The 24,419-nt window shown below is 42.6% G+C and overlaps 1 protein-coding gene across 5 annotated transcripts in view; it reads right to left on the reverse strand.

Annotated features, from left to right (window-relative positions):
* Positions 1 to 24,419, reverse strand: part of SORCS1 (sortilin related VPS10 domain containing receptor 1) — a 554,925-nt gene that overhangs the window by 273,322 nt on the left and 257,184 nt on the right. For 4 of the 5 annotated variants that reach the window (XM_025151799.3, XM_025151797.3, XM_025151796.3 and 1 more), the window contains exon 1: positions 886 to 1,886. The exons of the other annotated variant lie outside the window; for it this stretch is intronic. In XM_025151799.3, the coding sequence (XP_025007567.2) occupies positions 886 to 1,515 (630 nt within the window). In that variant the 5' untranslated portion in view covers positions 1,516 to 1,886. Of the gene's footprint in view, positions 1 to 885; positions 1,887 to 24,419 lie in introns of those variants that run through there. 5 annotated transcript variants of the gene reach the window in all.

The following is a 24,419-nucleotide window of genomic DNA, read 5'->3' on the forward strand; positions in this document are numbered from 1 at the left end:
AGACCCCCATTCCTGTTAGCCCCAGAGCAGAGCTACCAGCAGGCTCCTGGCTCCGGGTTACCTATGCAGCACAGGCTGGAGGGACACGAGTTAACTTGATAACTTTGATGCTACAACTATTGCTCCAGCCTGGAAACCTGTCACCTATCTCTCTGGCTGATTTCATTCTGCTTGGCTCCTGTCAGAGCCATTCTGTTGCTATTCATGAGTAAAGTCCAGGTTATGAGGAAGAGATCAGAGCTGTCTCATTTTAACACCTTCATGACAAGAGGCAAGAAAGCACCTTTGGCCCCTGCACAGAGGCACTTCAAAGACAACATCCCACGGGGCGAAACCCTGGGCTGACGTGGGTCCCAGGGATGGAGGAGCAACAGCAGTAGCCCTGGAGCTTTTCCAGGCCTTGCTCACAGCTCAGCATCCCCTGCTGCCGGTGCGGTTACCCTGGGGCAGGCAGTGTGGGGGACGGGACCCCTCGGACTGTCCCCTCCCCTCCCCGCCGCGGGCAGTGGTGGTGGTTCCCCCTCTCTGCCTGCAGGGTGATGGAGAAGGGGTTGGAATGGGCCGTGCTCAGCGGGCGGGCGGCGGAAAGTTTTTTTTTTTTTTGCTCCAGAAGAATGGTCTTTTAGAGGCACTTCTGCCCCACTGCACACTGCTAAGCGAAACCAATCCGCGGCTCCCGGGAACGAAATCCCCACTCGAAGAAGGAAAAAAACCCGCATCCCTCTCCCACCCCACCCCCAAAGAAAAGAAGAAAGAAAAGAAGAAAGAAAGAAAGAAAGAAGCAAAAAAAAAGGACGGAAGGAAAACAGAAAAAAAAAAAAATAAGGACAAATGCAAACACGCCCCCCGCCCACCCCGCCGAGCCCCCACGGCGGCGGTACTCACGCTGCTGTTCTGCCCCGACCAATGCACCATGGCTTGGTTGTGCGCCGAGTCGCCGGTGAGGGCGAAGGTGGTGCTGCCCAGCCGCAGCTCCTCCAGCCCGAAGCGGGCGGCGCCGGAGCCCCCCGGCTCCCGCCCCGCGGCGCCGCCCGGCCCCGCCGTACCCCGCGGGCTGCGGCCCCGCCGCCGCCGGGCCGAGTTCCGCCGGCCGCCCGCCTGTCCCCGCTGAGGGTACTCCCCGGTAGGAGCCGCCGCTGCTCCGGGCCGGCTGTCCCCGGGCGCTTTCTCAGGCTCGCTCGCCCAGCTCCGGGTCTCCCAGCCGCTGAATTTGGTCCCCGTCAGAGCAGGATCGAAGGGTGCTTGCAGCTCGGCATCCTCCGTATCCATCCCGGCCCCTCGCCCTCTCTCACCTCCCTGCTCCCCCGGGATCCTCCACCGTTCCTTTTCTCCTCTGTCGGTCTTCAAATGCATCGGTAATCCCTGCTGCGGATGCTGCTGCTGCGGATTCACCTGGGAATGGCAGGATCTGCAAGTTATTTCTGCGCCGGTAAAGCCAAAAGTGAAGAGGAAAAGCCATGTCCAGTACAGGAGAGCAACGTGCCAGGCTGGGTACCAGCCAGCAACTTTTTCCATCGCTGCTGACTGCTGATGAGTGCGAGGGAGAAAGAGCAGGAAGGAGCGAGCGGGGTGCTGCCGATCTACCCACCGCGGGGGAAACACTGCGAGAACTCCATAAAGTTTCAGACTGCTGTATTTGATGCAGCTGAGGAGAGGGAGACTGCTTTCTCTCTCCCTCTTCTTTTTTTTTTCCCTTATTTTTTTCCTTCTTTTGCACTTTTTTCCTTTTTTTTTTCTTTCTTCTTTTTTTTTCTCCCTTTTCTTTCTTCTTTTTTTTTTTTTTTTCTTTTCTTTTCTTTTTTTTTTCCCCCAAAACTGGCGTTGCTGATCGGGCTTTTGATGGAAGGGAAAGCCACAACCACACGGGGGAGGAGCTGAATTGAAGTCAGAGAGAGAGAGAGAGAGAGAGGAGCAAATCCCGGCTGTGCCTTCTCCCGGCTGCTCTCTGGAAGCTGCCGCTCGCTCTCTCCCCGCTCCCCTCCCGCACCGCTCCTCCCGCAGCCCCGCCAGGACCCCCTCGTGTGCCGGGAGCGATTGGTTCCCACCGCCCCCCTCTCACACACTCACTCCGAGAGGACTTAACTCCAACTTCTGCACTCGCACACGGCTGATCCCTTCCTCTCCCACACTTCCCAGCAGCTCAAACCTCTAAAACCTTCTAATGCATTAAACAACAGCGCTCAGGAGTTGGAAGCAAATGTGAAAAGCGAAGGAGCTGTTCATACAAATGGGTATACAGTCCTTCTAGGGGAAATATTTTAATTTGCAAAATGGAGTGGTCCCAAATGTCTGAGCAGGCTCTGAGATGCTCTCTTTTCCCTTTCTCAGTGACTGATGTAAATGCACTGGAAGTGCTGGGCATAGCCCCTGTGCTTGATTTCACAGCACAGGTGTGGGTGGAAGTTCTATTTCAACCTCTCCATTCCCTCCTCTGCCTTTGCTTCACTGTGCCATTGCTTAAAGCAGCTGCCGATGTTCGGATAAATCACTGGGCACGGCCAAGATGTGCTAACATAAATGCTAATGGGGACAAGGACACGCTTTGGGAAATAAAATGACAGCAAGAGGAGAAGAGAGGGCTTCCCCCCATGTGGTTTAGAGTAGAGAAAACCCTTCTGCTCTAGCTGCCCATGAAGGATCAGGAGTTCCTCTCTCAAGAGCTGTGCTCTCCCTCTCAATAGATCTCTTCTCTCGACTGTGGTCACAAGTGGTGGCCAAAGCAGATCACCAAACCCTGAAGTAGCAGCCTGTGGGAGCTGCTGAGCAATCACTACAGGCAGAGCCATGGGACAGGGCCTGAGCTTTTATGGGCACACACAAGTGATGACACTCTTAAAGACTGGAGAGAATGAGGCTCTTCCACCAGAATTCTAGTCAGTCCCAATTTGCCTGCTCTCACTCATTCCCATTTGATTTTCAGAAGAGTTTACTTCTTAATTAACGTTTTTAATGTTTCCTTCCTGACATGGGAGATTTTATTGCATTTTTTTTGGCAGGGCATTTCAGAAGGAGATTTACAGATTTGTTCCACATTCTTCTAGAGATTTCACTCAGATGCTCACTGGTGGCATGTCCTGGGATATTAGCACAAGATCACAAAGGGAGACTTAGAGTAATTGAGGCTGAGCAAAACTTCATGCTGCTTACAATAATGATGGATTGTCTGCATTGTAACCACCAGACCTCAGCCAAATATACTGCAAACCAATTAGCGGCATACCTGTTTCCATATCTCCTGGTTAAATGTGCTCTTACTGCCTGTCCGTAATAATAATTAACACTTTGTTCTTAACAGCTCCTTTTCTTCACTAAGCCTAAAGCTCTTCACAAAGGCCAGTGAGTTTTACTCTTCTTGTATATGCGGGGGAAACTGAGTCACAGTGTGATTATCCATCCTAATCTGGTCTCCCACACATTGCATTGGCCAGACGGATTGATGCCAATGGATGCACTCAAGAGTGACACCTGCTTAGGAAAAGTCTCCTAAAGAGGCTTTAATTCAGAGGGATGAAATTCAAAGGGACATGTGGGTGAGAGAGAAAAAGAATTTAGAAGGACAAAATGTTTTAAGTGATCAGAGGAACTTTCTCTTGAAATTATCTTTCCTTGTAATAGAGATTTGCATGCCAAGGAGTGGGCAAGGCTGATGAAGGAAGCCATCTAGCTGTCTCATTTAGGCCAACAACTATCTCTAGATTATGATAAGGGACTGGCAAATGTTAGAAATTAGCATGGTAGAAAGCACCACATACACTGAGTATACTGCACCTCCAGAGCTCCTCAGCAGCTGCGCATAAGAGTCAGTCACAGAGAGAAAATACTGGATCTGGCCTGAGGACCCCTCCTTTGCTGTGCATGGATTTAAGAGATACAGCCTGATCCCCTTTTCCAGGAATCATCAGTTTAGGAGGTTCCAGCAGTAGCAATTACACCTGATCCCTTAAGTTTAATAGCTATAGATGGACCTGTCTTCTCTAAATTTGTCTAATCCTTATTTATGCCCTCGGTCTCCAAGGTATGCTGTGGTCACCGGTTTTACAATCTGATTGTGTTCACCAGCTTTACAATTTGATTGCGTGCATTTTGGAATACTCGTGGTACACACTTATCTAAGAGAGACACTTTGAATCACCATAATCTAATCTTGTTGCCAGCCATCTTTCTGTCTCAGCTGATGTGATGATTGAGTCATCAGAGAAATGAACCCAGAGTCTTTGGCATGCAAGAACATTCCCATCATTTGATGTAAGGGATGACTTTCTGAGCTGAGAGATAGAGTAAGCCCCATGTTGTCATTAGAGGGGGCTGAATTCATATATGCAGCCAAAGGGAAGCACTGGTGTGTAGCGAGATGACTCTATGGCCATGCTTACAAGAAAGGAAAGGATGCACAGATATGAGAGGCTTTGGGAGGATTCTCACTTTTGGAGTCAGAAAGCACAGACAGGAGCCTAATGGAGAGAGTAGACACCTGCTCTGGGTGAGCTGCTGCAGTGGAGCAAACATCTTTCTTGGGACTTTTATAGCCTTGAGCAGAGATGCAGGAACAGAAGGAAACGCAACTGAGAACACAAATCTTCACTTGGGACTGGGCAGACTCAGAGACAGGTGGAAATACAAGCTTTGTCAAGGTCATAAATCCTTACAATAACGGCTGCAGTAATCTGTCATCTGCAGGCATCCTTTCCTATGTTCACAGTCAGAGCCGGCTTGTGGAAATGTAGCCCCAAGACACTCTGTGGTTCCACGGGATTCCTGTCTTCTGAAAGATGCTAGATGACAGACCTCTGCATGCCAGAAGCACCTCAGTGACTGCAAACATTGCCTCAACTCCCATTAAGCAGTAAGGGAGAAAGAGGAATGAAAGAAAACTGCGTGAGCTCAACTAGCTGATCAGTATAGGGCATAACATAACCTTGTCTGTCTGCTCTCAAGTACCTTTTAAGTTAAGCAGTAAAACCTGACTGTAGTAAATATTTGCACAATCAGGATTTTGTGAATCCACACTCATTTTAAATCATCAGTTTTCCCCATAAAGATCGTGTAATGAAGGGAGCCTAAAAGGAACACTGCTCCATTGATTCCTATCAAGCCACAGTGAGTGATGAGCAGTCATTTGACGTTATACATATCCAAAAGGAATCTGCATTTGAAAAAAAAATACAAATTATGTACCTAAATAGGTTGTTTTGTAGCAACGTTTATATGATTGGCACATAGATATTATCAGAACTCAGTCCTGGGACCTCACATAGGGGCAATGCATTTGGCACAGAAAAACTATTAAAAGAAAAAAATCTGTAACTGAAATAACATAAAATCTAAATCTTCTTGCAACTGAATTTCATTTACCGCACTCCAATTATATTTGGAAAGGTGACTGCACTGTTTATTTTTAACACTAATAATTCCTGCAAATTAATTAACGTGAAAGCTCTCCTTTGTTATTCCAGACAATGAAGCCCCAAACCAGTGCCATCCTAAAATTAGGCTGCTGCAGCTTTTAACAGGGGCTCCCATTCATCTGCTAATGTGATGCAATTTAGCTTTAGTTGCCATAAATATTAACAGCAAGGGCTTTTTGTTCTTTTACTCCCTCTTGCTGCAGCCTGTTGCAAAGACTGAGGTTTAAAGTAATCCCAGAAATGCAAGACTTTGCTTCTGTATAATTTAAAGATAAATTTTGCTTTGCTAAATCCTCAGGTGGAAATTTCAGGTAGTAAATTATCCGGCAAGAAAAGCTGGGTGGCAAGCAGAACTGGTCAGTGTCACTGCCTCTCTGTCCAGGAAGGCACAGAGCACCCCTACCCAGTGTTAGGTTCCCTTAAGGCACTGGTTTTACTCAAATATCTATGTTTATTACCCGGTAGCTCTCTCTGGGGATTATAAGAGTTTGGATCTCTGGAAAGTCTCTTATGTTGGCTTTGCTGATTCATTTCCACTCCAGGATCCAAAAGGATCATTCCCTCCCACACAGTCAGCAAAACCCATGCTGCAGACTCACTTTTTGCTCTGGATCCAGACCTCCTTCCTGAACTTCCAGCTGCAGAGACTTCCTGAGCCAGTTTTGCACAATGATTTCAGTGATAGACCAAGGCTGGATATGTCATCAGAGGAAGGGAGCATATGATTTGCTCCAAAACAAGCTTCTACAACCCATCAGGTGCTGAAGCAATACTCACATGCCACTCAACTACTATATTCACACTAGAGCTGAATTCAGCCCTCTTATAAACCACCCTGCTTATGTGTCCTGAGATTTAATCCCACCTGTGCCATTTCCTCTAGTAACATGTGCTCCCCTGTGCTGGCCTTGCATTTCATTCATTCAGCAATCATCTCTCCTTGTGATTTGGAGACATCCTTGTGATTTGGAGACATCAACCCATTCCCATGTTGTGCTTGTGAGTGCTGTTCCTATGTCAGGTATTACAATGAGATTTATGAGCCAAAACCACACCACTGATGACAGGCCACAGAAGACAGTCGATAAGGAAATCTTCTGCTCAAAATTCCCAGCTGGCGTGCTCTCCTGATAAGCTTATGCAGCCTAAGAAACCTCAAATGTTCCCTGTGGGGTTTCGTAATTCAGTCAAGTGTAAAGTAGAGTTGCAAGGACTGCACTTATACAAGGACTGCACATACTCAGTTAGTGCTCTGCGCTTACAGCTAAAGAAAATCTGAACTGGAGCTCAAAGCTGGAATGAGTTTTATTATAACAACTTTTAAACAAGTAAACATTGGTGGAATGAGAGCCTAAGGTGTATCGTGTGGTCAAGTCATTCACCACTGCCAATATGAATGATAACCACAGGGATGACCTAGCAATTGTCACATTTCATCCTGACTGTTTTAAAGCAGCTCAATAATACCCAGAAGGTTTTTACCATCAATAACTGAAATGTATGCTGTGGACATTTCCAACCACATAAAAGGCAGGAAACTAACCAGGAAAAATGAAAATGGCTTTAGCAAAAAAAAATAATGCTTGACCAGTGTGATTGCCTTGTGTTATTAAATACCTGACTATTGTAACACTATCTCTCATAGCTGTATCATATCAAGTTGAGGAAGTATGGGTGATTGACAGAGGTTTGAAAACTGGCAGGATCCCTAGTCTCAAAAGCTGAAATCAATTGACTGGAAAGGGGGGGGGTTGAAACTAGTTGATCTTTGAGGTCCCTTCCAACACAAGCCATTCTGTGATCTATGAAAGGACCTTTATTCTGCACTAGAGGCCAAGTAGCCAACACTATTTGCAAATAAGGCAAACTGCTCCTCTGCCTTCAGAAGAACATCATCAGGAGATCAGAAGAAATCATAATACTCCTGTGCTTAGCACAGAGGAGGCTGAACGTGGAGGACTATTTCTGGTTGTGAGACCCACAGTTCCAAAACAACACGGAGAAAATGAGGAGGAATACCAAGCAGAGGGCCATGAAGGTGGTGAGCATCCAACCTACAGTAAGTGATTGAGAGCTGGACCTGTACATCCTAAAGAAGAGGATGCTGAAGGGCAACTGAATAGAAGACTACAGCTACCTGAGAGAAAGCTACAGGGCTTTACTGAACTTTGTTCTACCAGGCGTGTATCTGTACAACACCTGGCACTTAGCATGGTTCCCTCTCTTCTTTTTCCTGGCTGAAGATGCAAACTTTCCTTCTCAGGATAAGAAGAGGGCCTTTGCAGCTGTTCAAAATCAGCTGCAAATTTCTTAGTTGTGTGCATATTCCCTCATATTTTATGAGTTTCCAGTTCCTGAAGTGAATAATGTCTGTATGATATCCCTGGTTGTCTTACCACCTTGCAAATCTGCGATTTGAAGTGTGATGATCAAGAGCAAATGCTAGTTTCCTGTGAACAATAAATATCACTCAAAGCATCTTCCATAGACTCAGAACACTTCAGTAACATACATCTTCTTAAAAGCCTAACAGCAAAAAATCATTTGTATTTTCTCCCTTTTTCAGAGATTACTGAATTTTATTCATTGCTAGGGAAGTTCACCTGACATTCTATCAGCTCTGGGTATATCTGTATCGACAAGACAATAAAAATTCTTGTCTATCACTCTACGGCTGTCACCTTTGGCTTCCTCACTTGGTTGTGAAAGAATTTAATGGAGGTAAGAGAATAATGATGAAGAGAAAAAGATTACAAACTTAATGGCCTGTGAATGCTGTTTATAGTTTATCATCATTACAGATGGTATTTTCTTGCTCATGCTCCCTGTTTGATTTCTCATGAACTGTTGACAAAGTAGGAGTTCCAGGTACAGCTATAGAAAAAATTCAACTGCAAGAAAGAAAAGGCAATAGAAAGAAAGAAATATTCCTCTAACCTACTCTTCTATTGCAAGGAAAAGAAGGAAAAAAACTAAAGCGCACACACAAAACAATAATCCACAGCCAACCAAAAAGAAAAGCACATCACAAAAACCAAGAACCCTTGAGGCTGATCGAAGATATGAGCTTGCTCATTGACAGTATTTAATTTCAGGATGGAAAAAAAATGGGCAAGCAAAAGATTTCTCTTAGGCAACTCTCCTACTTCACTGATGCATCATTTCTGAACTCATGGTCAAGAATCCTTTCCTGAAGACAGCTGCATCACTCACAGATCAACCAGAGAGCTTTTCAAATACACTTATGTGATACAAAATCAGGTGAGGTAGACCTGGCCATCTATTTTTATTAACATTTTGCCTCAGATGGGTTGTACAGTACTTACAGCATGATACTTTTCAGAAGACATTCACATCTGAGAATCACAATGAGCAGTAAGAGCAACTGCCCGGCAGAGCATCTGTTAAGATGGTAAATGCTCTCATAGGATCTACCTGGTTGGAAACAAGGGCAGAAGAATACAGGAATTCTTTTTCTGACCTTTTCTCCCTCCAGTTTCATTGCTTTTTCAACAGCTTCATGGATCATTGGCACCCGTCTACTATTTTGTGGTTTAGTGGGACAAGAGAAGGGTACTCCCTCTAATGAGAGCAGAATAAACGTTCATAAGATAGCAGGTGAAGACCACATTGGGTGGGACTCTGCTCTTCTTACCAAAATATCAGAAGGATTTGGAGCGTGGAATGAAAAAATCAGGATAAAATGCAAAGGAAATCTGTATTTCTGTGTTGTCAATCTTTCCATTGCAAGTTGAAGTGAATTCTGAGTTCCTGAATTGGGCATGGTGGTGACAAGTTGCGTCATGGTGGTGATGGTTGCACAGGATGATCCTAAGTGGTCTTTTCCAACCTTAGTGATTCTGTGATTCTAAGTCATGGGTTCATGTGAAATTACCAAGTTTCTTATTTTGTTTTCTTAAAATAATAATAATTATATAATAATTATAATAATAGCCCTCTTATCTGCAGAGAACAGTATGAAAACAAGGCTCCTTCTGGCTCAAAATCTCATTTGTAGAATTGCTTTGGCTGCAAATATAAAGCCAAAGCAGTCAAATTTAAATGCTTTGTTTGAGCAATTTAAACATGAAGTGTTTCCCTTTATTTGGCTAAAAAAAATGGTACTCTGGAGCTAACTTTGCCTGTATGAAAGATCTTAAATATATAGTTATTTAAAATATAGATACTTATGTGTACATACAGTGTACAGAGATGAATTTATTGCATGATAAACAAAATATTACTTTTAGTTTTAAATGAATATTTGGTTTCTAAATCTTTTTTTTTTTTTCCCCCATATTTTTATTCAATTTGATCAGTAAATAATAATAATAAAAAAAAGTTACTCATGTAACTTTTGATATTGAGTTCATTTCTTGCCCAGAGCTCCTAGCAATTTATCTGGGACATCTGTGGGTGTAGCACCTGGAAGGTCACGTTATATAAACAAATCTCACCATTCAATATGTGTATCCTCACACAAACGTTAATAAATTGCCCAAGCAACAGAAGAAAATCTTAAGCTAAACTTCTGCTGATTTCATCACAAGCATTCCCTGAGATTCTGTACATTTATATAAGTGCTTGCATGTGTACAGCAATAGAGTTTTCCTTATGTCCAAACCATTCTTGCCAAAGTTTGGAGCATTCACTAGTCCACATCTGAATCACTCTGATTTTCTCCTCCATTTGAATCAATCTATCTTCAAAAGATAGTGTGCTTCATTTCACTATTCAGTCCGAAGTCATTTTTAACACTTTTAACAAGACCCCTCAATAACCTTTAAAAAATGATTTCAGTTTTCAAGTCTAGCCACGGCTCTGTGTATATTTCAATTCATTTACGTCTGATTGCAGTCAGTGGGAGTCTTTTCATTGATTTCAATGGAATCTGGATCAGGTTCATTTCCAGCATAACTTACATATGTTTGTTGCCATGCAATAAGCCAACTGCCACAGCAGTGGTACCCAGGGGACCCGAGCAAGTGCCTCTTCTATGAACAGGAAATAAATCCAGGATTTCAGACTGTGCCTGGGAGGAACTTAAGCAAGTGCTGGTGACTACAGAGTACACTCTGAGTGTCTGTCTTTTGTGCTAAGAGCTTCTCTTCCGATTCAGTCCCTCCAGCAGTCAGCTCATGTTAATATCTGATATGGTCTGTGGGTCTCCTGCAAAGTTCCCTCATCATGACTTCAGATCCTCCTTGACACACTCTAGGCATTTTGTTGCTTTGAACTTCTGCCGCATGACTCTTTGAGGTGCAAACACACCATCTTTAATACAATTGCAATCTTTTTGCAGTTTCCAAGCAAACCAAAAGCAAATAAACAAGGGATGGGGCCTGCACTGCTCTCCAGCTTTGTTTTGCCTTTTTATTTTTTCCCCCACATAGGTACATCTCTGAACACCTTCATTTTGTCTTCATTGCTATTGTTTTTGCCAGACTACATAATTATGTTGATTGATTGGTGGGTGGCCAAGAAAGTTTTAATTAGATCTACAGGGATTTGAGCAGGACTATGTATTTAAAAAAGAGGCAAAACAATGTTGTTAGAATTATTGTTTGTTTATATCATGAGGCATCTTCTGTGAAATATGGCGTCGGCTCTTTGCAATTCCAGTTCTGTCTTCTCCTCTCCTGCCTTGCTTTTCACTTGGCTGATGGGGAATGGTGAACTGGCACTAACATCCATGTACCAAAGCAGTGCTGCCAAGCTGTTGCTGCTGCAGCGTCCAGCAGCTCAGCCCCTGCCAAAAAGAGCCATTGATCCACCCGCTTGTGCCAGTTCAAATTAATGGAGAAGGAATATGCACTTTTGTGGAAGGGGTGAGTGATTTGGAACAGGCAACTGGCACAGGCAACAGTGAGCAACGCTGAAGGCAGGGAGAAAACTGCATTGGGGAGGTCTTTCTGGCTGGCTCTAGTTATTAATTTTTGACTGGAAATGGGTTGTTTTTATTTATTCAGTTGTCTAAAAATATCCCAGTAATGAATTAACCTGAATAGGGGGAAGGGGACAGAAAAACGCATATTGATTTTCTAAAAGCAGGCTGGAATGCTGTTATTTTCCAATTAACATTCAGCATTAGAGAACAATCCAGCTGGAAAGAACCAGCTAAGCAATACAAAGCTTTCTGCTCTCTGCACTTTTTCTAGTGATTTTTTTCTTTCTCACTTAACTTCTTAAAAGAAAATCCTAATAACCACTTATACTATTTCCTTTGCAGGTGGGATTTAACTGTTCGTGGGCTCCACTGGGGTGACTATGACACATCTGTGGTGGGGATCCAAGCCTTTGCGCTGAAGCAGAAGGTATGCTCACCTAATAAAAACTACCCCTGCTCCATTGCAGGAGGGAAGTGTGAGAGGAAAACTACCTGAATGTGGCATTGCTTTCTTCTAAGCAAAGACTGTAAGAGTAGAATTGGGATTCCAGTGGCTTTGGTGATAAACTTTAGTCTGACTTTGGCTGAATCACCCTTTTCACCTCTCTCCTTTTTTCTTTATTAAATTTTGTTTGCCATAATACTCATGCCTCTTCCTTACTGTGGCTTAACACAACAAAGGTTCACCAGATTCAATAGCAAACTAGCGAAAACAACACCATCAGATCTGGCCAATTTCAAGTCCCCCTTAATGATCGCTTACGTCCAAATGATGTGCCTTTAAACAACTGCCAGCTCTGTTCTGTTTCTATGTCCCTAGGGATGGCTTCTTTAGGGATCTCATCCAATAATTCCTTAAACCCGAGGTTCAGGTTTAAGGAATTATGCTCTTTGTCAGGCACATGCTCCTCAAGGTCACAAACTCTACCATGGTTGCTACAGCCCAGACTGCCAGCAGTCATAACCTCCTTAACTAGCTCCTCTGCGTTAGTGAGCACCAGGCCCAGAAACACTTCACCTCTGGCAAGTCTGTCCAATACCTGGACCAAGAAGCCATCCTCAATGGACTCCAGGAGTCATGTGGATTGTTTGCAGCCCACAGTGTTGCTTTTCCAGCAGACCCCTGGGTGGTTGAAATCTCCCATCAGGATGAGAGCCTGCAAGCACAACATGTTCTGTACCTGAAGCAAAGAAGGCCTTGTCAACAGACTCTTCCTCATCAGGCAGCCTGTTGCAGACCCTGATCACCAGATACCCTTTATTAGTCTGGTCCCTAATTTTAACTCTCAACCTGATCATGGCTGTTTCTCAGGGGCAGCTATTCACAATCTTAACATCAGCTCTTCATACCTCTTAACACACAGGGCAGCTTCCCTGATCCCCCTTGCCCTGCTTATCCCTAATGGGAAGCTTGCAGCCATCACTGTAATATTGCAGTTGTGCAATTTGTCCCACCATGTTTCTGTGATAGCAGCAAATCCAGTCAGTTCTTCCTGAATTTTCAAATCTTCTACATTCCCGGTCTTGCTATTCAAGTAGTGCCCTGTGATATTTCATGGTGGGTCACTCCATAATGAAGGGATAAAATCTAATCACAAACTTACACAATGAACCACTGAGTGGTTATGAATCATAAAGAAAGACTTTCAAACTCAAGGAGTTAAATGGTTTTGCTGCTCCTAAAAGTCCTGCTGAGTACCTCTATTTCCTTAAAACTGTGTCTTGAAACACTGTACTGCCACAGCTACAATAGGACTGAAGTCTCCCCAGTCTGAGCCCTGCAACGTACATGGTTTGCCCTGCACAATTAACATGGGGCAGATATCCAGGAGGGTTTGAGGCTGGGAAAATCATCCTGAAGCTCATGTGAGTGAAGAAATAACAGCTTGACAAAGTTGTTGGGAAGTTTATGGGATAATACAAATGGTCTTTATTATCGTGCAGAGATGGAAATGTTACCAGATATTTCTCAACTATTTTGCATAAATTTCAATATATATGTTCTTATTTAGCAAATATTTATTTAGCTCTCACTGCAGTTTTCCTTTAAGGGTCTAGCAAGGGCCCAAGGAGAGTGACAAAATTCTGCTTCTGCTGAGGAATGATAGGTCCCACAGCCATACTATATGTTTAGAGTCTGGAGACAAATTTTAGTGCCTGGATTAATTTATAATGTCTAAAGATGCTTTGATAATTATGTGCATAGGAATAGAAAACAAATTCTCCAGATTAAAGAGCATAAAGAAAGCTTGTTTGGATTAGCATGATCAACTGAAAGCATCAATTTGATTCTTGTTATACATATATATATAATTTAGTGAACTGCAAAATAAACATACTCAACTGTTCCTCTGCTGAAGGCTCCAGCTGTAAATTTTTCATTACTTTAAAAATGTACTGCTATTAAATAGATCTTTTAGTATTCAGCAGAATCAGGTTTTAAGCAATAAAATACTTTTTTTTCTATTTCCTGAAGGATCTTTCTTAACCATGCTATTTTAGTTGGGTGAAAATCGTTCTGCCACCTGCTGGGTGCTGACAGAACTGCCCCTGTAGGAGCAGGTGGGTGGTTTTTGACCCACAAACACTTCAAGGCACCCCTGCCTTCAAGGAGCTCAGGAATAGCCAGTATCAGAGTATGGAGATAACTACGTCATGTCTTGATCTGATTATCCCTGTCCTGCTATTAGCTTATAGGTAATCTTCACCCTCAAGGAAAACAGGCCTGCTCCCTGAGTAATGTCAGGGAATGAAGACTAAACGAGGAAAAGAGGAACAAGATCAAAGAAAGATGCCAAACATTCAAACCAAACAAAGGTATAGCAAGTTACTTGAGCTTGGCAGCAGAACCCAAGATGGAAAAGGGCCAGTTCTCAAGGTAATTTCTTTGGCAGTGTAAATCCACTGCACCTTCCACAGTGTGAACTCACAGAGTATCGTGTAAAATAGAGAACAAATTCTCTATCTGAACCTAGAGAAAAAGCTCATGAGAAAGGCCAAGGGTTGTCATAGCAAGAAGATACCATGGGACCATTACATAAAGACAGGGAGTGACCTAATGATGCCACTATTGTAATTACTCTTTACACAAGGTTAGTTCTGTTATTTGCCCGTTTTTGGTAGAAATGTCCAAAAGAAATGATTCTGTAGAGGATTTCAGGATGAGTTCATCCTGGATTTGAAAAAAAAAAAAAAAAGAAGAAGATGAAGATGAAGAAAGCAGCAGCATGGCATTTTTCACTGTTCTTGCACTGCTGGAATGCTTTTCAGGGGAAATTATATATATTTTTTGTGGAATGATTTGATAGTGTTGGAGTGGCACTTTATATTTGGAAAGTGAAGGTTTTTGCTGCTCAAAAATCTGACATCCTCATCACAGGATTAAATGTGGGTGCACAGACACGTGGAAAGATTTTTCTAGTGTATGTGGTGTACTAAAGCCCCAAATAATCAGAGATCTGAAATAAATTCATTTTCTGCCCATGTACAACTGGTACTAGGGGAACTGCTTCCCTATTTCACTTCTCAAGAATTGCTCCCCACAAAAGAGCAAGCCTCCGGAGGCCCCTGATCTGAATCACCATTTATTACACCGCCTCTTGAAATCCCTCAGAGTCCCAAGCTGAGCACCGAACAAAGACCACTGCTCTTTCCCATAAAATGTTACATCCCACGCCATGCGAACACTAAGAGATGTAAAGTGTAGATGTGCTGAAAGCTGTCCCACATTAAATTAGTGGGAGTTACATTGCTGGGACAAAACTTCACCCCCAAGAAACGGCAAGATTAAGCCTCTGGATTATATTAACATCCGTTGTTTTCAGAACATAGCAAAAGTTATCCCCTGTTCCTCCACTGAGCATTTGGTCATGGGAAAAAAAAAAAAAAAAGGAAAAGAAGGCGGTGCTTTGCACACTTGCAATCTCTCTTGAAACTTCTCTTTCTAACATCCCCAGCTACGGATTATCTGTGAGAGAAATACCTTATGTAGGAGCAGCTGCAGTTCGGAGTTGTAAGGTTGACATGAGAGTACTTCGTGTCACTCGAAAAGCTGCTGAAAACTTTCAGCAGACACTGTCATTTCAAGACAGTCTTCTTTTGCAGAAGTCTGAACATTTTTCAGCCAATTTGACAACTTACCACACTTCAGAAACATAGACATTTTAACTGTGCAAATGTTATCAGTATTTTGTCCTTCCTAATTAATACTATTGGGTTTTTTGTTTGTTTATTTAGACAAACGTTGAGTTTTTTAAATAATTTTCTTCATATCAAAATTTAGATTGTGTTATACAAAATATTTAATGTCAGTGGAAAATTACACACAATCCTCATATGCACGTTCTGAATCTTTACTAATCTGAAAATTAGCTAGTTTTCCATCGTATCACAGAATGGCTTAGGTTGGAAGGGACCTTAAGGATCATCTTGTTCCAACCTTGTGCCGTGGGCTGGTTGCCATCCAGTAGACCAGGGCGCCCAGGGCTCCATCCAACTTGGCCCTGAATGCTTCCAGGAATGGGACGTCCACAGTTTGACATACGCAAATTTGGCACAGCTTACTGAGAACTGATAGTACACATCACATATGGTACAACCAATTCCAGAAATTAATATATTTATGGAGCATTTAGGGAGTCTGCAAGGACTGTCAAGATGCCTGGAGCATTGGTTCCTACAGCAGCGTCGGGTAATTTGTCGCCATTTCAATTTTATCCTGTTCACAGCAACACCTCTCAAAAGTGTTAACATAGATTTCTCAAGAGTGTTGAACTGACTTCTCAGATGCTTCAGCTACTGTCTCCAGAGCTGATGTGACACCACTTTGGAAAAAAAAAAATACAGTGAACAGACCAAAGACATCATTTCTCTGACTACACTCAAGTTTGTGGCTCAGATCACACTCCACATCTGCTCCAGGTTGGATTCAGAGTTGGTACTTCTAACTTTACTCTGTCTCTACTATTCTGTAAGCTGTCCCACAGCACCATAGTTTTAGGATGTAGCATAGGGAAAGAAGGATTTCATGAGCTAGCTGCATGCTCAGCTTGTATCCCCAGGCAATGCAGCTGGATTCTGCATCCTGGCTATTGTGGAAGCAGCCTGGTGAGTCCACCTGCACCAGCAGCACCGTGGGTGCAACCTGCAGCTGAGACAGCCCACGGCACTCCTCACTGGGGACATCCTGGATTTCCCCCACAGCAAGGCCTAATGAACATCAGCAGAAAAAAACGAAAAAAAAAAAACAAAAAAAAACCATTTTATTTCATAACTCAGAAGCAAAAATATCTACTTAAAGTTACACTTTTATCTACTAGAATCTAACTAAGCAGTGGATAAACATGACATAAAACAAATCAACATTTCATACACTGCCAGGTGAAAGATTAGAAAATCTCAAGCTTTTTTTTTATCATTATTATTTCTCTCCATATTATCCCAATTTCAAGGGCATTTATACCCTAATTTTCCACACAACCCTCAGCTAAAACATGCCTCATTAGCTCACATGCAAGCTTTCATGCCTCCATAACACAAATTTCTTCTCTCATCTGCCTCAGATGGTATTTTTCTCCTCAGTGCTGCGGCTTAAATTGATTTACTGCCCCAAACACAATTCAGATGCTCTGCGGTTTCATGGCCCTTTTAAACCCTTCTCAATGGCAGCGGATATGGAAGCACTGCTCAGGTCCTCGCATTTAACATCATTTGATTCTTCTCTCTGTGTCCTCCATCTCCCTCACTTCCCCTTATTTGTATTCTCATCAGTGTCACATTAAATGCCATGGAACATGCTTTTAAGGTAATAACAGGCCTGAAGTTTATGAAATAAAAGATTGATATCTGCTTCATAAAACTCGGGGGAAGCAATATCTTTTCTGCATCTTGCCATCCCTTTTCTGTAGCTACCTTTATACATTTTGGAGGCAGAGAAGCATTTAAAGAAAGAAAAAAAAGGGAGATATCTCCAAACAGCTGGGGGATTTGGGAACCTGGTGTGCTGTTAATTTCTTTATCATTCTAACAGCCAGCAAGTTGCACTTGCTTCTTTGTGTATTTCAGTGGTATATTTCTATCAGGGGCTTGGGAATCTTTTCCCTTAAATGTCACTAGATTCTGAAATGTTCAAGCTTTGTGCAGTAGTTTATGGTTGTCACACACTGAAAGGGCAACGGATGAAGAAACTGTCTATTACTGCAGATAAGCAGAATGGGTGCCAGCTATCCGGATGGAATGAGGAACGAGGCTGAGAAATCAGGCTGGAGCTGTACACTGATGCTCAGGCCGGAGGCATCTGGGTACCACATGTGAGACCTCTGTCATTAGACTGAATAACCTTTCTAACTCATTTTACCTGCAAGTTGGTTCTTCTAGATCTGATCCTGTGTTCAGATTAGGGACATACTCATAGTATGCATTAGAGGCTTTGGTCACAGATATTTATCTGGGCTTCAGCACTTGCTTCAGCTTCCGCCTCATCAGGTCTGACCTCTCCAGAGCAGTACCTGTGTCAAACAGCTGCAGGGTGATGGCAGAATGTAGATCTGACAAAGCTCTGGCATGGTGATTCTTTTTAGGGTTGAACACTACTCACAGTTTAACCCTTAGTTTTGCAGATTAGAAGACTGACACAGGTACATTTAAGATGAAAAAAATCTTCTTCCTCTTTATGGTCTTCCCACACCCCCCTCCCCCCTTTTTTTTTTGGCAGTCCTAGACTGTGTTTTTCATCCTTGACAACATATCTCAAATTAGAACAAAAAAGCCATTGCATTTCAACTTCTTGCTTAGCTGCTTCTGAATACTGATTTTTTTCCTTTTATAATTATTTTAAAATGCTGCCCATTTAGCAAAACTTGCTGAAGTAGATAGATGAGAGAGGTGGAAGAACCCGAAGAAGTAAATTACCATGCTGAAACCATACCACTATTCCCACCAATTTGTCAGTGTTCCTCTGCAGGCTTTTCTCTGAGCTCTGGAGCAGATTCTACAGACACAATCCACCGCCCACCACAGGGCACACCAATGGATGCTCCTATAAAAGCGGTACATAGCATCCCAACATGAAAAATGATAATGATATTTTGAGCTCAGAAAATGTATTTCTATTTTTTTTTTCTTTTCTTTCTCCCCATCCTCCCAAACATCATAGGTTGCAGTAATAGCAGTAATATTTGAGGACCTCAAATATAAATTTGAGGTTGTGGAGCGAAAGGATGTTGCAGACCTGAATTACCCACCAGAAGAAATAGTAAAAGAGCCCAAACTGATCAACCATTGGATTCAGAGCAGGTCTTCCCTTTCTGAAAAATATTAAAGGACAAAGTATGTTTTCTTTCCAAGTGAGGGGAAATCTCTGAGCATGGCACAGGCTGACCCAAATGAAATAAAGCAGTTCTGTAAACACCATAAGTGTATTACACGAAATCAGCAAAGACGTGGCCCCAAACCCATAACCAAGCTTTGGAGAAATACTTAAGTAGATTGAATGAACTTTGTTGGCTGGAGAAATGTCTCTAAACTGGTGAATTAATGTGGCTTATTCACTGAAAATCTAAGGGGATTTGCACTGGTATTTAGCTCCTGACTTTAACCTCCAGTCTAGATTGCCCTGCTAGCCCACCTCCTACACTTGTCTGGCTTCAGCTCTGTGTCTGCTCTGCAGCCTGAGTTTGAAGAATACCCAGTAGGACTTCAGAAGCCATTCTTGGCAATTGATAAGCAGCTCATGGTTCAGTTTTGCTTATGTATCTGAGGGCACACAACAGATGAGGGTTGTTTCAGGAACAACTTCTGTTCCTGGCTGTACTTCACTCTGCCTGGATATCTGTGCTGCATTCATCTGGTGTCTGAGTCAAGGGCTGTTTAATAACACGAGGGAGCAGAGGAGGGGAAGATACACAGTTTACTGAATAATAATGTCAAAATTCAATGCACCAGAGCATTTTGATTTAGCTATTTCAGGGGCTGGCAGTCCTAAAAGCAGCGCTTCACCTGCTACAAGAACACTGAAAATCTGAATAAGCACAGGGAGGAAATACACAAATAATGTCCCTGAGACACAGAATAGACAAATATATAAAGCCTTAGCCAACCGCTCCTCAAAATGGTCCTTCTCCTGCCAACACAGACCTTTCCCCCTCACTGCTATTTATCTGGAAAAAAAGAGTGAAAATAACTGAGGCAAAAAGAAGTTTGCTCTATCTCTGTTTCATTGAGAGTGGCAAGAGGCAGCAGATACAATCTCATATTGATCCCATCTTGATGGGAAACAGATGTGGACAGGTGGATATTCAGCTACTGCAACTGAAATCATGAACAAGGAAGCATTTTTCTCAAAGAAAAGGCTGAAAACCACTGTAACAGATATTTTTCTCTTTAAAAGATGAGTTTGATCATTCTGAAGCAAGGTAGCTGGATCCAATACTGCTATCAAAGCAACAGTACAGTCATGTAGGCAGTTGGCTCCAAAAATAAACAGAATGGCCTGGGAAGGCAGCATAGATACGTAAGACCTGGCTATTCATGGGAAAGCCTTTCCAGTCATTGCAGCTTGACATCAGACTACACTGACTGCAAGCAATCCTTATTTTAAGAGAATTCTACTCTTCACTTCTATTCCCCAGGGACAGAAACACTCATCTTACAGCTCTACCAGGAGACTTAAGCAATTAACTGTTTGTTTTAGCTCTCAGTTCAGAGTAGATGAAGATTCCAGGTTTAAGTTGGAAGATCATCCATAGATGCAAAGAAGAGCGCAGTCAAAAAGATTATTTCATAATTCACCTTGATGTCCATGTCCTTTCTCACACTTGGACCTCACATAACTACTTCAACTCTGAAACAAAGTGCAAATCTCTAGCAAAAATTTCCTCTTCCTCCTCAACTCCTCTGAAGATCCCCTCTGCTCAGATTCCATGAGCTCTTCCATAGAGATCACAGTTTTTCATCACCTCATAAGAATACACACTTTCACGCAGTCCAGTTACACATAGATAACAAAAGTTAAAATGAGCTATCACCCTTTTTCCTGCTAATGGCAGTTAGGAGATGTTGAAAATGGATATGCTTGTGAGGTCCCATTTGGAGCACTGCATCCAGGCCTAGGGCCCCAGTACTGGAAGGATGTGGAACTCTTAGAGCAGGTCCAGAGCAGGGCCACTAAGATAATCAGAGGGCTGGAGCACCTCTCCTATGAAAAAAGGTTGAGGAACTAGGCTTGTTTATTTTGGAGAAGAGAAGACTCCAGGGAGACCTCACTGTGGTCTTCCAGTACTTGAAGGGAGCATATAAACGGGAGGGGGAACAGCTGTTTATGAGGGTGGATAGTGATAGGACAAGGGGGAATGGTTTCAAACTGAGACAGGGGAGGTTTAGATTAAATATTAGTAGGAAGTGTTTCACACAGAGGGCGGTGATGCACTGGAACAGGTTGCCCAAGGAGGCTGTGGATGCCCCATCCCTGGAGGCATCCAAGGCCAGGCTGCATGTGGCTCTGGGCAGCCTGGTCTGGTAATTGGTGACCCTGCACGTAGCAGGGGGGTTGAAACTCGATGATCACTGTGGTCCTTTTTTACCCAGGCCATTCTATGATTCTATGGTAAGGCACTCCACCTTCCCAGAGGTTATACTATATAAGAACTATGCATGAGTTTACAGCTGTTGGCACCTTAATAATCATACTTCTAATTCTGTCATTGAAGGACTTGAATTCAATTTTGCTTATGATCCAATAAGGACTCATTATGGTTTATCAAGACAAAGATAAAGATTTATCAATATAAAGACAAGGATTTCTCCTTCCACCCTCTTTAAAATAGGATTCCCAGCAGGCACATCACAATTTCTATCAGCCACTCTGAACGTTTCAGATTGAACATTATCTTGCAGAAGCAAAAAGTGAGATATTTTCCTAAAGTTGTCTAGCAGACTACACACTGAATGAGAAACTGAGGCATGATAAATGGCAGTTCAGTGTTCTGAATACACTGGGACTTGTAGACAAGAGGAGAGAAAAAAAGATGAAAGAAAAAAATTTAAAGAATTCCTTCCCCTTTATTATTTCTTCCATCTGAGCAGCAGTTACACATTGGTCATCCCTCTGACCTACCTTTGTTACTGGTAGTAGGAATGATACAGGGACAATTTCACAGCAGATGAGGTATTCCTAAGAGAGATCTTACTTCTCCAGAACTCCAAACAAATATTCTGCAGCTTGGTAAGGGGAGAAAAATCTTAGGCAGATATGTTCTAGCATAAGGTCTAATTTTATATGTGGACAATTTCATGCAGTTCTAGTCTCAGTCTGTCTCTGCTTGAGTATTCTGCCTGTAACCCAGCAAGCAGCATACAGCAAAACACTCTTCTCACAGTCCATTAAGAGTATGAAAGGTTATAGCCTCCACAGACAGATGTTCAGCTTCTCAGATCTATCTGTGAATGTGCAGCTCCCCAGTCCAATTCCCAGCACATAAATAAAGTGTCCATATGCACTGTGTCACAAAGGCATCGTGGAAAAGACAATTCCAAAAAGTGTGGCTGAATAACAAGGGGAGAGCCCAAAATACTTCATCAGGAAGGAACAATTCTAGAACATACATTACAAAATGATCGCTATTCCATCATTTGCCAGACCACACTAATGGAAAATCCTAATTAAAAGTAATTAAAAAAAAAACAAACCCTTCAAATTCTGAGCAAAATTATGTTCTAATTTCATATGTTTACTTCTCCCTCATTGGAAAGTCAGTTTCATTCCAGTAAGTTCTTCATATTTTTCTTAAAAAACAGACTGTTACATATTGTACCACAGCCCAAGAATATAGTTAATTAGAAAGTCCAAGGTAATTGATAATTCAGTAGTAAACTGCTAGCTCAACTCTGAAATTTAAATTGGACTTTAAAATTCCTCCAGCTTTTGCTAATCTTTGATGCTCAGGGGAACAAAGCAAGTCATTTGTTTTGGAAAAATAATATGATTTTTACATTACAGCCCTTTTTTACTTTTTTTTCCTGATTTCCTAAAGAAACAAGGTGTTTTGTCAAACTGTTCGACATTCCTCCCTTACTTACTTTAGCACACACTTGCCAATTTCAACCACATTTGACAGAGGGAGATAAGTCTCAGAAACATTTTACAGGTTTCACTGAACATTGTGGGTAGAGAAGTGAGGCTTGGAGGAGCAGCTGTGTGGAAGAGGAGCAGGGACAAGCCAGCTACTGCACACCATTGCTGGGAATTAGTATTGGCTCGCTGAGATGGGTAGGGACCAAGGCACCACAGGCACCAAGAGGACGGCTAAGGGAGCTGCTGCTATTCCAGTGGAAGGGACTACAAGGTAGAGTAGACATGGTGGTGAAAAAATGAAGGTCTTTCCAGAATTTGATTTCATCAATTGTGATAGTGCTAAATTAAGGTATCGTTGTTGGTAGATCTGTAAGATCCTTGGAGATCAGATGTTAGCGGAAGACAGAGAGGGCATAGGGAGACAAATAGCTACGCTGCAGATTGTAAAAATCATTCTTTCATATATAAAAGGACAGATGGATTAAGGAAAAGAAAGGATTAATTTCTTCAGCTGTAAAGAGCCTCACAGCCTATTACCATCATCTTGCAGAAGCCAGTAGCCATCACGGCAGATGTCTTTTCTTTTCCCATACCTCTAGAAATTAAACTGTCATCCCTTGTTTCACCCAGTGACTTCACCATGATATGATACTGTGTTGAAGAGGGATTCAATTCAAAACAATCCCCTTGGCTTCACTGTCTCCTCTACCAGATAGGAACCTCCTGATGAAATCCAGGATATCGCACGTGAGACATCAAGGCAAATGAGGGTTGGCAAGGATGAAGCTGGATTGTATTTTTGGCAATGAAATACTCCAACTGCAAAACCTGGAGGACATCCAGGGCCTAAACTTCTGTTTTATCATGTAGATTGGGAAACAAGTACTTAAAGCAATTTGAAGATAAGACCTTCTCAGTCAGGTAGAGGCGACATCACAAAGGACAAACTGCCAGTGCAGCTCTACATATTTTGGCAGTTAATACTCGAGATAAATCCATCTTCTCTGGATTCTGGGAAAGGCAACACAAAATGAGTATTTAGAGTGTCATTAAAGCACAAACTTGCTTCCCTTAGCCTTGCCATAAATTTTGCTGTAGTGATTTAACGTCACTATTATGCAAACTGTTAGTGATGCTTTGTTTCCCTGGGGAGTGCAACTTTGCCGGGGTAAGAAGAAGACAGGCGGAGACAATATCCTTATGTGGAACTCATGATTCAGGTGGCTGTGTGTATAGCTGGAGCAAGGGAAGGCTTTCTTCCCAGTGCTTCATGATTTCATACTGACTCAGTAAAATGCTTACCTACACATGGATGGGAAGTGAAAAGGTTTCCTGAACTTAACTCTCAGGAACACTGGCAGAGATCCTCAACACACTGAAAAAAGAGATATTGCCCTTCTGTAGTCAACAACAGTTCAGTGCTGCTTCCCAGAAAAATAGCTGCAGTCTCTGTTTAAAGGCTAGTGATTAGCAGTGGGAACTGCCAGCCCTTTCTCCTCTTGGTAACCACACTCTGCTCATACCTTCTTTCTAACTTCATAGAGGAACTCATCTCACCTCACCCTCAATTTTGTTGTACCTTTCATTCCAAGCCCCTCAGAGAGGCTTTAAAGTCTAGTGTCATACACTGAGGCCTCTGAGGATTAAGGGCTACATAGCCAGGAAAATATTTCTTCCAGAAATGGCCCCAGGCTCTGAAGTGTAAGGATTGATAACCCCTGTAAATTTTCTCTTTGTCGGTGCAAATGCTGATGTTATTCATATTCATGTAAGTGTCTAATTCTTTCCTGAATTATTTGCCTTATATCAACTTCAGTTCACGAAATAACCTTATCGGTATCTGCCATTTTCACCTCTAAACTTTCCAGAATGCTCTTGCCAGTGGACTTTTAGTGAAGTACTGATTTAAGGTTGATGGTTCACACTTTGAAAACCAGAGAGTCATTTTTTTATGGAGAAAAGAGACCAGACAGATCTGATGGCTTGTATTCCAGTTGCAGCAAAACTCATTGACCAGAGACAAAAATGATCTGATTGCAGAGAAAAATCCTAAACCAAC

This window comes from Gallus gallus, chromosome 6 (genome assembly GCF_016699485.2).
Source record: "Gallus gallus isolate bGalGal1 chromosome 6, bGalGal1.mat.broiler.GRCg7b, whole genome shotgun sequence".
Taxonomy (NCBI): Eukaryota; Metazoa; Chordata; class Aves; order Galliformes; family Phasianidae; genus Gallus; species Gallus gallus.